The sequence below is a fragment of the Ornithodoros turicata genome, chromosome 10 (genome assembly GCF_037126465.1).
Source record: "Ornithodoros turicata isolate Travis chromosome 10, ASM3712646v1, whole genome shotgun sequence".
Lineage (NCBI taxonomy): Eukaryota > Metazoa > Arthropoda > Arachnida > Ixodida > Argasidae > Ornithodoros > Ornithodoros turicata.
Window position 1 is genome coordinate 25,812,761 of NC_088210.1, and position 14,934 is coordinate 25,827,694.

The 14,934-nt window shown below is 47.2% G+C and overlaps 4 protein-coding genes across 4 annotated transcripts; 2 read left to right on the forward strand and 2 right to left on the reverse strand.

Moving 5' to 3' along the window:
- Nucleotides 1-858: 858 nt before the first annotated feature.
- LOC135371259 (geminin-like) lies at nt 859-2,229 on the reverse strand. The gene is made up of 6 exons (XM_064605348.1): nt 2,053-2,229; nt 1,869-1,961; nt 1,659-1,785; nt 1,503-1,585; nt 1,358-1,446; nt 859-1,301 (listed from the first exon to the last, which is right to left on the reverse strand). Exons 1-6 carry the CDS (start codon nt 2,068-2,070, stop codon nt 1,268-1,270), a joined length of 444 nt encoding a protein of 147 aa, XP_064461418.1. The 5' UTR covers nt 2,071-2,229; the 3' UTR covers nt 859-1,267.
- Nucleotides 2,230-2,384: 155 nt separating this feature from the next.
- LOC135371252 (alpha-aminoadipic semialdehyde dehydrogenase-like) lies at nt 2,385-6,306 on the forward strand. Its single transcript, XM_064605338.1, has 8 exons — nt 2,385-2,612; nt 2,751-2,996; nt 3,141-3,419; nt 3,515-3,820; nt 3,894-4,070; nt 4,481-4,687; nt 4,774-4,866; nt 5,686-6,306. The coding sequence occupies exons 1-8, from the start codon at nt 2,442-2,444 to the stop codon at nt 5,803-5,805; spliced, it is 1,599 nt and encodes a 532-aa protein (XP_064461408.1). The 5' UTR covers nt 2,385-2,441; the 3' UTR covers nt 5,806-6,306.
- Nucleotides 6,307-7,790: 1,484 nt separating this feature from the next.
- Nucleotides 7,791-11,123, forward strand: LOC135371260 (uncharacterized). The gene is made up of 5 exons (XM_064605349.1): nt 7,791-7,975; nt 8,052-8,278; nt 8,811-8,997; nt 9,162-9,284; nt 9,360-11,123. The coding sequence occupies exons 1-5, from the start codon at nt 7,882-7,884 to the stop codon at nt 9,512-9,514; spliced, it is 786 nt and encodes a 261-aa protein (XP_064461419.1). The 5' UTR covers nt 7,791-7,881; the 3' UTR covers nt 9,515-11,123.
- A 412-nt stretch (nt 11,124-11,535) lies between these two features.
- Nucleotides 11,536-14,840, reverse strand: LOC135369773 (uncharacterized). Its single transcript, XM_064603292.1, has 4 exons — nt 14,806-14,840; nt 14,272-14,604; nt 12,975-13,586; nt 11,536-12,316 (listed from the first exon to the last, which is right to left on the reverse strand). The coding sequence occupies exons 1-4, from the start codon at nt 14,838-14,840 to the stop codon at nt 11,887-11,889; spliced, it is 1,410 nt and encodes a 469-aa protein (XP_064459362.1). The 3' UTR covers nt 11,536-11,886.
- Nucleotides 14,841-14,934: the final 94 nt, after the last annotated feature.

The window sequence follows — 14,934 nt, forward strand, 5'->3', positions numbered from 1 at the left end:
GTTTTCCACTGTTGTTCTTTGTTCTCAAAGCCATCATTGGACAAATGGTATGCAGTATGTCCAACTGGTCTCCCTCAAAAATATACTGCGCATAATTGACGTTTTCCTTTTGACAAACGTTTTACAGGCCACTCTTTGTGCTCGAAATAGCATAATCACTGTTGTGATCACTTTGCAACACTCGTGGATTTTGGTCTCTCTTGAGCTTTTATTGCTCCTCTTAAAATAGTGTGTGGTGCAATGGTTTGCCGTTACGTAACCTTGTATTTTGCAAGATGTAAGTTTACTTGTAATTTCTTTGACCCTGTTGAAGACACTCTTTTCACCACGTACTTCGGATGTTTAGGCCAATTCCTTTTGAACGGCCTTCTATCACACCTTTTGATGCTCCTAATTTCTCGCCCCCGTTCTAACCAGAATGTAAATATGCAGCATTTTTCGTCTCACTGCACATGATCACACAATCCCCTAATAACCTACTATGACTTGGTTGTAATAATTCAGTTCAGTAATGACTCCAGTAGGGAAAGTTCAAAGAAAGGGATAATGTTTAAATATTAGAAGGGCGGAGGCAGCTTTCAAAGAAAGATGCATAGAAATTGTAACAGGTTTTTCTGGAATCTTGGGCATAACTAAAAAATGTAGGATGTTTGCCTAGTCACCACAGCTGATGTATAAATGGAACATAAGACACATCTGGGGTGGTCAGTGCAAGCATTTAATAGTACATTCCGTGCACCAGATCATGAAATAACTGCATAGACTAGAAGTCAACACCTTCAAATTTCAAAAGTATATCCACAGCATAAAATAGAGTATCCACAAAATTCTATCAAATGGAAGGCTGTACCAAATACATGTAGCAGTTTCTCATTTATTGCTGTTCGCTTTATCAAATACATCATGAATCCAGTGCTTAGGTTATGAGCCTGGCTTACTTGTTTGAAAGGACAAAAATCATGGTGGATGGTATCAGCATGTATGGGCTGACATGCAGAAATCTAGGTGTGATCAGGTAGACATTGCCTAACATTTCTCAAGCTGGGGAAGAACACCAAAAACAAAATGTTGCTAAGTTGTGTGCAATTAAAACTGAACAGTGAAACAATTATCTGTGTGGTGATATCTCAAAATGCTCTGGAAAGCAACACTGCTTCATCCAGCCATTTGTGGAAAAACTTCTGCAGTCCATATTTGCACGCTGCAGTACCCAGATAGATGATAGTACAGCAAGCACTACCTACAACAGCAGATAATGCATGTTTGTCTAGACTTCCTTGGAGCTGCAATCTTGCAAAGACCTGGAAGACCATTTGATGAGTCAGTAAATAGGAAAACGAAAAAGTCATGACCTCACCTGAAAAGTTCTGCCAGAGGAAGGGTTTGGTCTACAAGCTTCTGAAGATGTTCATTCTCTGCTTTTAGAAGCTCCAGTTGTTCGTGCAGCTGGGAAAGAGAAAGGGGATTAATGAACCTGACAGAAATAAAAGTGGAAAATATACCTGTTCATTTTCTTTCAATGCATCTTCAAGAGCTTGACACCTCTGTTCTGCGAGGTCCTTCCAATATTTTGCAGGAACCTCATCTGCAAGTATAAGTGGTTGGCAGCTATGTAAAGAAAAAGACTGGTTCGTTGAAGAATTAAAAGATTGTAGTACCCTTAACCATGAGGTTGTAGGCCTCTTCTGATATAGTTTGTGTGTGCTGGCTGGCAGTCACAGAGTCTCCCTTTTTGAGCAGACTCATAGCGTTTTCGGCATCGAGGTTGAACTTTCGTTTCCTGTTCTACAGAAAGAAAGAAGAAAAAACTTAGGCGACCGTCTCAGATAAAGAGTATGTGCCGCATGTGCATGCCGAGGCTGCATTACCTTTTCAACTGATATCGTGCCATTCGTTCCTACAAGTCTCGACTGGCTCAACATTGAGGTCTGAATGTTTCCGAGAGTTTTGCGCGTTGTACACTGTAAAAGCGGGAAAATGTAATTCTACTCGGCGTAGTTAGCGGAAGCTTACTACGGCAACCTATGAGTCTACAGAAGAAAGAACACTTACAGTGCTTTCCGTCTTCATGATGACACTTATGGCCTCACCGAACTTACGACAACTACTTCCGAGTATCTCCACAAGATTCCTAACGTTCGTACAGCTGCCGTACCTGCCTTTAAACTTTTGAGGTCGCCTAATGTTGATTGATGCTCGCGCTAAAACTGCGGTATCACTATTTGACGTCTTAAAAATTGTCACTCCTTATTTATTTACCTATCCTTGCGTAAATATTTCATAAAGTTATCGCATCTAATTTGTGCCCTATCTGCCACTTTTCCAGTGTTTTTTCTCCTTTTCTGTTTTTAATACTTTCGAAAACGTCACGCCTGCCCCGCACAAACTGTAAGTAAAACGACGTCTGCAAGTGAAGTGCACTGGTTGGTTCATCCTCGGTCATGTGGTTCTTGGCACGTTGCGGTGTCTTGTCCCACTTCAAAGTTTTGCAAAGAAGAATGTCCACAGCTGGGTTTCTAGTAGAAGAACCTAAATATGCATTTCTCAAAGAGTTAGGACTGTCAAAGTCGAATCTCGGGGTGTACGATGGCAAATGGAGAGGATCCGGCAAGGTAAGTCGGAAAGCCACCTGTCTAGGAGAACCGCTTGAAGGACTCAGACGAGCTGATAAATTGATAAGGACGTCTGTGAAGCCGTGGAATTTCGCTATGTCACGCTCTTTTGCACTGATCTTTTCCTTGTACTTTTAGGTGATAACTTCAGTATGTCCCGCAAACAATCGACCCATTGCGGAAATTACAACCGCAACGTTGGAAGAGTACAAAACTGCCGTTGACGCCAATGTAGCCGCTTGGCAGGTCTGGGCCGACTTGCCGGCTCCGGCACGCGGGGAAATCGTCCGTCAAATTGGCGATGCACTGCGACAGAAGAAGTCTCAACTGGGCCGACTGGTTTCACTTGAAATGGGGAAGATAGTTGCTGAGGGAGAGGGCGAGGTGAGGCCTAAAATTTTCACGGGGTAAATAAATTGCTGCACATAAAATAAGGTGAATTTTTTTTCCCCAGTACTCGTTCAATTGCAGCTGCCTCTCATTGTAAATACATCGAATTTTGGTAGTTACACGAGTTATCCCTTCCAGGTACAAGAGTACATTGACGTCTGCGACTACGCTGTTGGCTTGTCGCGAACTTTGGAAGGAAAATGGTTTCCTTCTGAGCGCCCTGGGCACGCACTACTGGAAGCCTGGAACCCGCTGGGTGCCATTGGAGTGATCAGCGCGTTCAACTTCCCAGTGGCAGTCTACGGTTGGAACAACGCTATTGCCTTGGTCTGTGGGGATACCTGCGTCTGGAAAAGTGCCAGCACCACAACCCTCTGTGCTGTTGCAGTTTCAAAAATCCTCGCTAAAGTCTTCGAGGTGAGTAGAATTGACTTAAAGGACTGAGGTAACACTAATGGCATTTTTTTAGTCCATAGTTAATATGCACCTATATTGTGCCGCTCTTTCGACAGGACAACAACCTTCCTGGAGCCGTGTGCACGCTCGTGAGTGGTGGTCCACCTATCGGTGATGCATTGGCCATGGACGACCGCATTCGTCTCCTGTCCTTCACGGGTAGCACCAACGTCGGCCGCCAGGTTGCGCTCAAAGTGCAGGCACGCTTTGGTCGTCCTTTGCTGGAGCTGGGAGGAAACAACGCCATAATCGTGGACCGCGACGCCGACGTTGATGTTGTCGTCAGAGCTGCTCTCTTCGCTTGTGTCGGAACGGCTGGACAGAGGTGTACTACGACCCGCCGAATTATTGTTCACCACGAGGTACATGATACGTTGATGTTGATCACCCACAAGGACAACTGTGCTCTAACGATGGCTACTTTGCACCCTGCAGCTGTATGATGATCTGCTGAGCAAGTTGAAGAAAGCGTACACACAAGTGAGAATCGGAGACCCTCTCGAGAGCTCGACCTTGTGTGGACCCCTGCACACTCCTCGGGCGGTGGAAGAATACTTGGAGGCTGTTGAGGAAGCCAAGAAGCTTGGAGGCAAAGTAGAGCATGGTGGAAAGGTGGGGAAGAGACTTGCATGCGCCTTTTCCATTATTTCCTCTCGCGCCAAACAAACACACATTGCAGGATTATTTGATAGACTTTGTAGCTTGCATATACAATTTATCTAGCATTATGAGATTAAGTAAACCTCGGTAAACTAGACGTCAGCACGAGGTTTGCAAATGGAGTATGGCCTTAAGGCATATATGACTGAGCCATTGGGCTAGGAGCTTTTACTCTGGGAGCGCAGGTGCGTGTATATGTATGCTGGTCCTGGTCTTGGGCACAATGCTAAATACACTACCTAAGGCCAATTCAAGAGTTTTGTGATAGCAAGAATTTAGGGCAGTCAGGGCATCTGGACTGCCATCCTAGATCAGCACCTGCTGACAAGCCTCTCTCTCTCTCTCTCTTTGTCTTCTTCCAGAGGGTTGATGGCCCTGGAAACTTTGTGGAGCCCACCATTGTGACTGGGTTACCCCACGATGCTGCAGTAGTGCACAGAGAAACCTTCGCGCCAATAGTGTATGTTCTCAAGTGCAATGACTTGGATGAAGCCATTAAGTGGAACAATGAGGTTGAGCAGGGTCTCTCAAGCAGCTTGTTCACTCAAAACATTGGCAATGTCTTCAAGGTAAGAGGTGTATTCTGATGTTCACTAATGCAAAATCCCCATATGTTGTGAATGTAAAGCCTCAATAATTTGTTACTTGCATGCAGTGGGTCGGACCCAAAGGCTCGGACTGCGGCATTGTCAACGTGAACATTCCCACCAGTGGAGCAGAAATTGGTGGAGCATTTGGTGGTGAAAAGGTCTGTATCTCGTGCTTTCTTTTGGTTTACTTAAACTCTGTCTTGATGGCGTAATTCATGAACTAGCGAGATTATGATGTGATCCCATTGTTCAGAAGCAATCTTGCAACACTGGGAATGCTGAATTGCATTTAATATTGCACCTATTGTACTGGGAAAGGGGTGTTAGAAACATTGAAGATAGTATGTGCTTGTGAAGGGCCTAGTAATATCAAAAGCATCTCCTACTTCTCTATGCAACTAGAGCCCGAAGTTTTCGGGAAATATTTTTTCTAAACTCTGGGGGAAATCAGGGGAAATAAACGTGTGCACTAAATTCACGCAAATTGGGATGAAAAAACTTCCTGTATGCTAAATTCGGGGAGAAATTGGGCTCCTAACTAACTGTAGTGGTTTGGTACAGATTGTGATGTAACTGCATTTGCTACCAAATAAGTAAGTTATTGCATTCCTACAGACTTCCCAGTGAGGGCAATTTGCCGGGTAAAAATCGGGTTTCGCCCTAAAGAGGCAGCCTTCAATTCGGGGTGCAAATTTGAGGAAGAATCTGGTCAAACCATACAACATCAGGCTCTATATGTAACCTAACGTACGCAACATGCGTAACCCGTCCAACGTAGCGTGTTCTGTGACACTTGACAAATTAATGTTTACTTGTGTCAACACTTAGCAAGTGTTGCTTTTGTGGTGACACGAGGTAAAACATAGTTTCCTCACATCACACACACACACAGTGTCATCCATGGGACTAGCACCACCGTACCGTGAGCAAGACGACCAATGTATTGAATCCAGTGTCATTTCATTTCCGTACTGCAGCATACGGGTGGAGGCCGAGAATCTGGAAGCGATTCCTGGAAGCAGTATATGCGACGCTCAACCTGCACTATCAACTACACTAAGGAGCTGCCCCTGGCACAGGGAATCAAGTTTGAGTGAATCTCCATTACGCTCCACTTGTGATGGATCCAATTTGTTACGTTAGCCGTAAAGACCGTACCCGGAGCTGTGTGACGTCCTTTTGAGCCGTAAAGTGGTACAGCTCTTTTTTTTTTCATTCAGTGTGCCATACTTCAACTGTTGTATCCTAGCAACTGAAAATGGGGAAGGTGTTATTCTGCTGTTAATTTGAAAGTTCTTTCTCCATTAGTGGAGCGAGTACGTATAGCCCTTTCTACGGACTGTCGTGTGGAGAAAGAATTGTTGCTTCAGAAATGTCTGGAAAATAGTTATTGTCCGTCAATGTTGGGTTAGTACATGCATATCACATGTTAAAGTCGAATCTTTCGTAGCTGTTGTTGCATTTACACATTTTATTTACACTGAGCTATGCACAAAAAAATAAAGGTACAATGAGCTGTGGTATCGGGCCAAACAGTTATGTGCCTTTCGAGGTATTTGCTTAACAAAACCAGTGGGAAATAAACGTTTTCCTGTTGATGTGCCTTGAATGACTGTATTCGTGGAAGGACTGGGAGCTTTACAGGAGTGTACAGAGATAAATTTTGTAATAAGTCATTTGATATTGTCCAGGGAGCATGGCTCAACCAACTAATTGAACACCCTACAAAGGTGCCAGTGAGATAGCTTACCAGAGACAATAACTTTTGCTCCAAACATCCTGCTTTGTACCATTCGAAGCCCGGAATCCCTGCGGGCATCTGTACGTGATATCGTATCTGGTGTACAGTCTGAGACGGTATGTTTCGTCAAGCAGGGGTGCCCTGGGTTACAGCCTTGGTGAATTTTCCCTTTTCCTATTGTACTGATGTGGCCCACATTATTATAGTTATGTCGTTACAGATTAACATATCGTTACTGACTTTTGTCTAGAGCTGAAATCGCAAGGACACAGGTCAAAAAGTTAGATGGGGGGGGGGGGGGTCTGGATAAATCACTGGTCCAAATTATCCGCAGTCCTACCCTGAGGCACGTGCAACATATGGCGCCACACAGCGCAGACAAACATTCCGTGTAACATCTCGGTACCATTATTTTTACTGCGGACCGTGTTTTTTGAAGGACCGGCCCGATCTCCAGACGTGACGCGGCGTCAACTTGTGGCGAATCTGAGTGGCATTTCGTGGAAACGTTTTTTTTTTTTGGGGGGGGGGGGGGAGCCAAATCTCGCATGTTGGCGTCGCGCTTTCCGAGCGCAGGAATTTGCCAGGTAGCACTTTCTTCGCAGAGCTTCGATACAACGGGGCATCGGGTTGCCCTACTATATCCGGTGTCATTACATCCGCACGTCCAAGTTCGCGTGGGTTTCACACGGCGAAACCCCAAGACGAGTGACCGCGATGCCCCGATCGTGATACGTTCGGCTGAAACCGCTAGATTCCTGGCACTCATGTTCGGGTGGGAACGATCACGTGATCCAGCGTGGGCGCCAGCCTCGCAATTTCGCGAACGTAGGCCGTATTGCCGTGAAATGGCCATCTGAATTCGCCATTGGAGGGTGGCCACGACGTTTCATTTCCCGCTGAAAAATTCGTCTGCTACGGACACGACGCGGCGTTACTGGTGAGGGGACTATCGACGTCACGGAGTGACGTCAGCAAGCAGCAGTGTCGTATTGTGTCTTCGTTCTCTGGCTGCTTCAGGTAATCATGCCATACCAACTACCCCGTTTTTGCACATTGACGTCAGCATCTGTCGTGCTGTCGGAAGGAGTTGAGGGGTTTCGAGAGAAGTGCTTATCAAAAGGTGATGCGTGCTGAGAGCCACAAGAGTGGCTGCCACTGCATTCGGCACAGTTCCCTGTGAAGTCAGCCCAGGACGCACGCTCCCTCCGACCACCATGCCGCCTCATCGGCTCAGACAGAGCGCTCGACAATAACACGCCACTGAGCAACCAACCACATCAATGTAAAAGATGTGGCGTGCACACAAAGCTCCTGGCAAAAACGCCTTTATCCGCTTCCTCTTTTCAGCGCCGAGTACGACAGGATGACACGCAAGAAACCATTTGATAAGGCCAGGCTTTCGCTCGCTTTCCCTCATCCGTTCCCATAGATGATGAAAATTTTCCATGCGAACGCATGGCAGTACCTTGCCATTGTGCTTTGCAGTGTGGCTATAAATGTGTCTAGTCATGGAGGGACATCGCGTAAGTCTTTTTCACGGCTACTTATTAGAACCGTTTTGGAACGTCGGCACAATATTGTTCGCACTGATGTTTGCAGACAACTTGGAAGACTACTGCAATCCTTTAGGGTCTGTGAGAAGCTACCAAGCCCTTACTCTCGCCCAGACTGTAGAGCTTCGCGCTACATTGGGAACTGATCTCAAACAATCTGGATGTCGAAGTGGCGTCGTGTTTGAAGCACTTAACTCCTCCTTCGGCTTTTTAGTAAGTCTCGCGGACTTGAATATCCCTGGAAACGAGGATAACTGCACTGACTACGTAAAGGTAAGTTGTATGAAAGGCTGTCTATTCACCCGGTGCGGTGCGTGTCAACCGATATGCCTTATACAGTATGTACGTGTGACGTAAAATGTAGAAAATAAACTGACATATCCCGTGTGTTCACACGGTCGACGTCCCCCAGAATACTCCAGCGGAAGATGTTCAGAACATCCTAGCTTTCTGCAGCCATGCGAGTGCTAGACGTGCCGTCCTTTCGTGACCTTACAACCCTTTTTCGTGTGGATGTGACGCGGGATATTCCGTAGCAGACGACAGGGCTGATGGTGTCGTCTGCTATGCACGCAGTTCACCACCCCGCCGCACCACACGCTTTTTCCCCCCTTTCCATCTACTAGGATGTGGCACATGTATGGCACATGAATAATGTTGTGGCACATGCTTTCTAGAGTTGTTTCATTCTTGTTGTTTCGAGAAAATGTTCCGGGCTTTCCCTGTAAGTTGCGGAACCTACCACAAGCTTTGTGGAACAGAAACGTGACTATATAGCGACTTCGCTGTGCTGTTCCCGATGCAGGTTACAGGCTTGCTGAATAAGGACCTCAATGACAAGCCGTTCTGTGGCGAAGCCTTTCCAACTGGCATGCCCTTACGAACAGACGGAGACAAGGTCACAATTCTGTGGAACTCACAGGCAGCATCTGACACTGGTACACCCAAGAGAGCGAATTTTCGGATAGTCATCGTCCAATATCTAAATGGATGTAAGAATTTTATCTGCAGGTCCATTAGCGACCTTATTGATGGTTTACGTGATCGACAATAGGAATCGAACCTGGTACTACCTGTTTTGTTCGGTTCCGAGCTCACAGAAGGGCATTACCGGAAAGATCCTCCTGTTTGTGACCTCTACTATATAACCTCGCAGCTTCGCAAGCGGACTGCCCGGAATCATGGAAGCTCTGCGGGACGGGAACATGCATCGAAGGCCGCGTTTGGTGTGACGGTCTTTATAACTGCGAGGACGGAGGCGATGAAACTGCAGAATGCAGTAAGTACGAGTCATTGCTTTCTTTACTTCTTTTACTGACACGTTCTCATGGTCATTATGTTTTCACAACTGAAGATCGCCCAGAGCACGTAGTGTCCATTCCAGCTGTAGTGGTGATCGTAGTGCTGGCCATGTTCCTCATCATCTTGGTGGTGCTCGTGGTGTACGTCCGCAAGAAACGTTCAGCGGCGCAGCACATAGGCGGTTCGACCCTTTCACATACAATGTGACGATTGACACGGCACATTTCTTTACTTTATCACGATGTGTCTTCATTAATCAGCAAAGTCACATCGAGTAATTTATAACGTGTGACGTTGTGCATCGCGTTTCACGTGGCTATGTTCCCCACCAACACCGAATATCCTCCGGGTGTCCGAATAACGTCCTAACGGATTCGTACGTCCGATGGATATCTGAGGGATACCCATCGGATGTACGAATTCGTTAGGACATTATTCGTGCATCCAGAGGATATTCGGTGTTGGTGGGGTTTTGCAATGACATAAAAAAAGTATAATCAGTAAAAAAAGTTCAATATAGATAGGACTTTATAAGTAGTATTATTATACTTTAAGGACTTTTTGGGTATCTTCTCGAATGTTTCCTTGCATACGAGCAGCGCAGGAAATTGTAGAGATATAGCGCACGATATCTGACGACGTCGAAAACAAAACGCAAGAAAGAAAAACAGCTTGTCTGACGACTGTGCCTCACGCAGCCTTTGTCTGACAGGGAGCTGTACTGACGAACACCTGAGCCATTGTGCTGTTTGATGTGATCTCCAGGCGCCCTCTTGCTCCTACTTTATTACGAAGCTTCTCTGTATATGCTGCTTCTCACAGCGGGTGTTCTCGCCGATGGGCAGTTCAACCGCGCGGAGCTCTTCCTGCGAATGAATGCATCCCTGTTTAGTCAATCCCAGTTATTGTTTCATACTTGGGATTGACGTAGAATTCATTTTTACGATGAAATCCAATGTATAAACTGACATTGGGGGGGGGGGGGGCGACAGACCCCCCCCCCCCTCCCCCTGGATCCGCCACTACCCTCTCGTCTGCTGCAGCTCTACATGACGTGCTCTTCTCTCTCTCTCTCTCTCCTGGTAAGGCGTCGCACAATCACGTGACAGGACTATTGTAGCTCACCCCCCACCCTAGTGGTGGATCGGTGCGCCTCTTGCATCCCTAGAGGTGGGATGCGGTCCTCCTTTATAGAAAATGGTACCATACCTTGTGCGTCGTCTCTATAGCCCATCATGGGCGGATCCAGGGTGGGGGAGGAGGGAGCGATCGCCCCGCAAAACGTCAGTTTATACCTGGGATTTCCCTCTCCCCCTCCCCCACTACGCGAGAAAGAACCCCCTCCCCAAACCGAGGGTCTGGATCTGCCCTTGTAGCCATTGCATATAAGACCAAATGCTTGCGTGTATGTATGTATGTATGTATTCAGTTTGCTTTTTCGATCCTCCTATAAACAGGCAACCATGTGTATAAGATATCTGCCGTACACTTGCCGTCCTCTCTGCATACCGGACATAAAACATGTTTTTACTGAAACCCCATACATACTACTTTTTTTTTTTTTTTGAACATTCATTACCGTCTATCCCATTCTGTGGCATATTTTGCCGCTTGACTGTTCCACGATATTACTTCTCTTTTTTTTTTTTTTTTTCACTTACTCTCTCCCGAGTATTTCACCTCCTACTTGCGCTTCAACGGACGTGAGTAACGCGCTGGTCTGTAATAGCGGCGGGCAACACCACAGAAACGAGAATACGTCATTTGTACTGCTTTTATCACACTCGCAAATAAATAGAATGCCATACAAAATTGACAGACTGCGCAAGAAACAACACATTCCGCGCCGTATTATGACCTCAGCTTCCTGCATGCTTCGTAATAAACAACATACCACTATGCCATGTACCCGTGCAAAAGACATGCATACACCGGCAGGTACTAATTTCGTACCGTGCCTTTGCGTGGAGTGTCGAGGTGCACGAACAACGAAGACTATATGGTCGAGCTCCACCAACCTGAAGACCTGTTAAAGTGCAACTACGGACTAAATATCGTGTTTTTAGAATTCTACCTAACATTCCAAAATATTTTTTCTATATGCGGCGCGGAAGTTTCATAAAATTAATTTCTAGTTTCGAGAAGTATGACGTCACTGTGTACCCAATCCACACACACGTCTGGCAACACTGCTCCCCTAACGTCGATTTCCGTCTCCTCACGACAGCTGCTGGCAGTCTTCCAACATGGTGTGTGTGTGTGGGGGGGGGGGGGGACTGAGAGTGCGCATGCGTTGTTGCTAGGCGGCAGTGCTCGTGTTGACGTCAACTTCTCTTGGAGAATCCGAAACTATGGAGTTCTGCTGATGGCATTTTATATGGAGTCTTTGAGCGATTTTCATTTAGAACACGAAGCAAAAGAAATAGCGTTTTTTTAGTCCCTAGGGGCACTTTAACCGAAACATTGTTGCAGCGCCAAAGTGTTCGAAATTTCGGCAGTGTCCCTTCTTCCCTCTTGTGCGCGTCAAGTCTTTTTAAGTTCACGCAGGTGGTCTCCGCTAGACACCTCTGTAGTTCCACTCACCGCCGTCCTCCGAACACTCTCTTACTGTCCGGCTTCCAACACTTACAAGACCCGTTCACAAGAAACCAGTCGTAGTACATGCGTATGACGTAACAGCCGACTTTGTCGTATCCGTCGCACTTTTCTTTCGTCCCCGCCTGGGTCCGTCGAGAACGTTCACCTTGGGGTACACCCTGGCGGCCTTCCACCTCTTGGTCACTGCCCACACGACGGTTCAGGTATTGCTGGAAGTCGTGAAAGTTTTCTACCGGCGGCGGAGCGTCCGCGAAGGGAAGTCTTGTCCGCGTATGAGGGTTTCGATGATCTTGCGACGGGGGCGTGGTCGGGAAGAGTGCGTTTGGGTAAAAGATCTCGGCGACCAAGAGGCTGACCCATCGTGGGGACTCATGGCAGTGGCCACCGTCGACGAAGTCACAACGGGTTGACCTGTGTGCGAGAAATAAGATGGTTATAAACGTGGTTCATAGTGACGGCACAACGAAACAACCGGCGAAAAGTTCTCGTTCGTTTCTCGTTCTAGTCTACAGCATTGATTGATTGATTGATCTAGAACAGATAGTTGCTGGACTAGTTGAAGGGGATATGAAAAGGCTGAGTTTCAAACCGGCATCAAATGTTGTGTTGCATACAATATTATAGCCGCAGCATTGCATATCAAGCAGGACAAGCGCGACACATCTAATTCAATTTGAAATTACACAGACTTCGCAAAAGATGAATTCAAATACTAACTTAATTCTTGCGCATTGTGCCAAACGCGTTTAAATGCTGTAGCGTTACAGGGCCATCGTTGGCAGTAAATATTTAGTCACGTGCTTACTCTCAAGTGCTCATATCAAGGTACGGACGGAACTACACGATGGATGGCCCTATAGAGCTATAGCTTTAATATGTAGAGAGACGTCGAAGGCCAATTCAACATTAGACGTGTATCCGATAAGTACGCCCGCCCGGACGCCTTTATGACCCCTTTAGTGTCCTGGTAGTGCGAAAGACATTGGGCGACGCAGTACGAGCTGTAGTGCACTATGCAAAACCGGTATTGGGTAAACGTTCGTCGAACAAAAGTCGAAACCTTTCTTACATGCATTTCGTTTGCTGCACTGTCTGCGTGAGGTACCCCTCTTGCGGAATCTGCACGACGTACTTCCAGACGCCTTGGTAGTTCCTGGCGAACGTCGGCGTGACATACTCTTCAACGGAGGGACACGGCGTTGGAGGCATTCCATCTGAGACGTCATTTTCGTCACTGGCTTGTATGCTGTCCGAAGCAGAAGGTTTATTCTTCCTTCTGTTGCTGTACACGTTAGCCAGGAGTTTTATGGGCGAACTGTCGCTCGTCATTAAGTCCAGCACTGTCACCAATGGACTGTTGCTGGATGCGGACGATCCCGTAGCTCCGGTCAGTGCTGTCAGTACTTGCGTTAAGGGGGATCGGTTCACGATCGGAGGGGCGGGTGTCGTTGTGGTGGAAGCTCCGTCAGGATTAATGGCGTTGACGATGTCTGCAGCGTAAGACAGCATGCTCAGCAAGTTGTTTGGACTGGAGGTGCCGCTGGTACTGCCGCTGCTCGCTGGCGCGCTCTGCACCTTGTCGGATATGGTTGGTGACCGCGAGGCAAGGAGTTGGAAGATGGTCTGTAGGACGGCTGTGGAGACACGAGCGGTTGTGAGAGTGGACAGGATGGTGCAGAGACTGAAATGGAACGATAAAACAGATGTAAGCTAACAATCAACTGGTATTGACTAAAACTTGAGTTCGAGGTCGCTAGAACGCAACGACTGAACATTATCTTGAGCCTCAAAACATGGTTTTGAATTCAAAGGAGCAGCGAAGGCTCCCCTCCATAAATTTTCTGTTTGTAGCTGCGGCGTGTTGCGCAACAAATAGCATATGTGCTATAGCGAAAGAACGATGCTCCTAGCTGACCTCTAGCGCGCGAGAGAGAGAGATCTTTGCTGTGAGCGCCCTCTACAAAGCCCCTCAACTCGTTCAGAGAGCCGGCGTGGCGCTGACGTCACTCTATGGCGTGGAGTGTCCCCCAACAAGTAGCGCCGCGCAGTGTCGCCGTGCCGCAGACGCATTTTCAGTAATAAATTGAACCTCGCGGCTGTTCACCATGCCGATGCTTCGTCACACGAACCCGATTACGTCACACCATGAGATAGGGCCGGGCCCCCAAGGTCACTCTGTAACGCTCACGGCTGCTTTTTGAGTGTACTATTTGCAAATTTATTTCCGCAGTCACAGCACACCGTGAGCGAAAATATTGTGCATGGTGGCTGCTGAGAGCTTTGCTTGATTGCTTGTTGGTTTCAGTTTATACCACGAGAATGAATTCGAGACACTCGTTAATAAAACATTGTCAAAGTTTACATACGTTCCGGATCCGTGCTGGCACAGCTGCCTGGCAGTGGCGTTCAACTTCAAAGCTATGTCTCCTTCAGTAGTCATAGTCCGACTGCCATTCATTGCATTCAAGTTATCCGCCGTATGATATCTCACGACGTCCACGCCTTTGTCCGCCGCTCTCGCTCCTCTTCGTCGCTGATGAAATGGCCCGTAGAACTGTGGGTGGACACCAAAATCCGGCACTGGCGGAGTGGTTGCGACACTTTCCACGAACCTGGCCACCTTGGGTAGGTTGCTGTCTCGTCTCAGAGAAGGGAGGGCCTTGGCCAGGAACTCCAGAGCCTTCTTCTTTATTATCTCGCTACAAGAAGATTAGACAGATACGTTCATATACATGCATACATATAAATACGTGCGGTCAACGTAGATCGACCTATAACTGCCACGAGGCTTAGCATGATTATATACTGCTCTGCTGTTCGAAGCCTTACGCAGTTCCGATACACATACTTTTGTGCCGCACTGCGATAGCAAGTGACTGTTCTTACAGTATGCCACTCACAATGGGTAAGGATCATCGACGGGTCTTTGGCCCATGGGATTCCTCGGAATGAAACCTTTGTTGAGGTCACCGCACAAGGTGTCTCTCGGGGAGAACCTGCCAGCGATGCTCCTTTCCGGGCAGTGGACG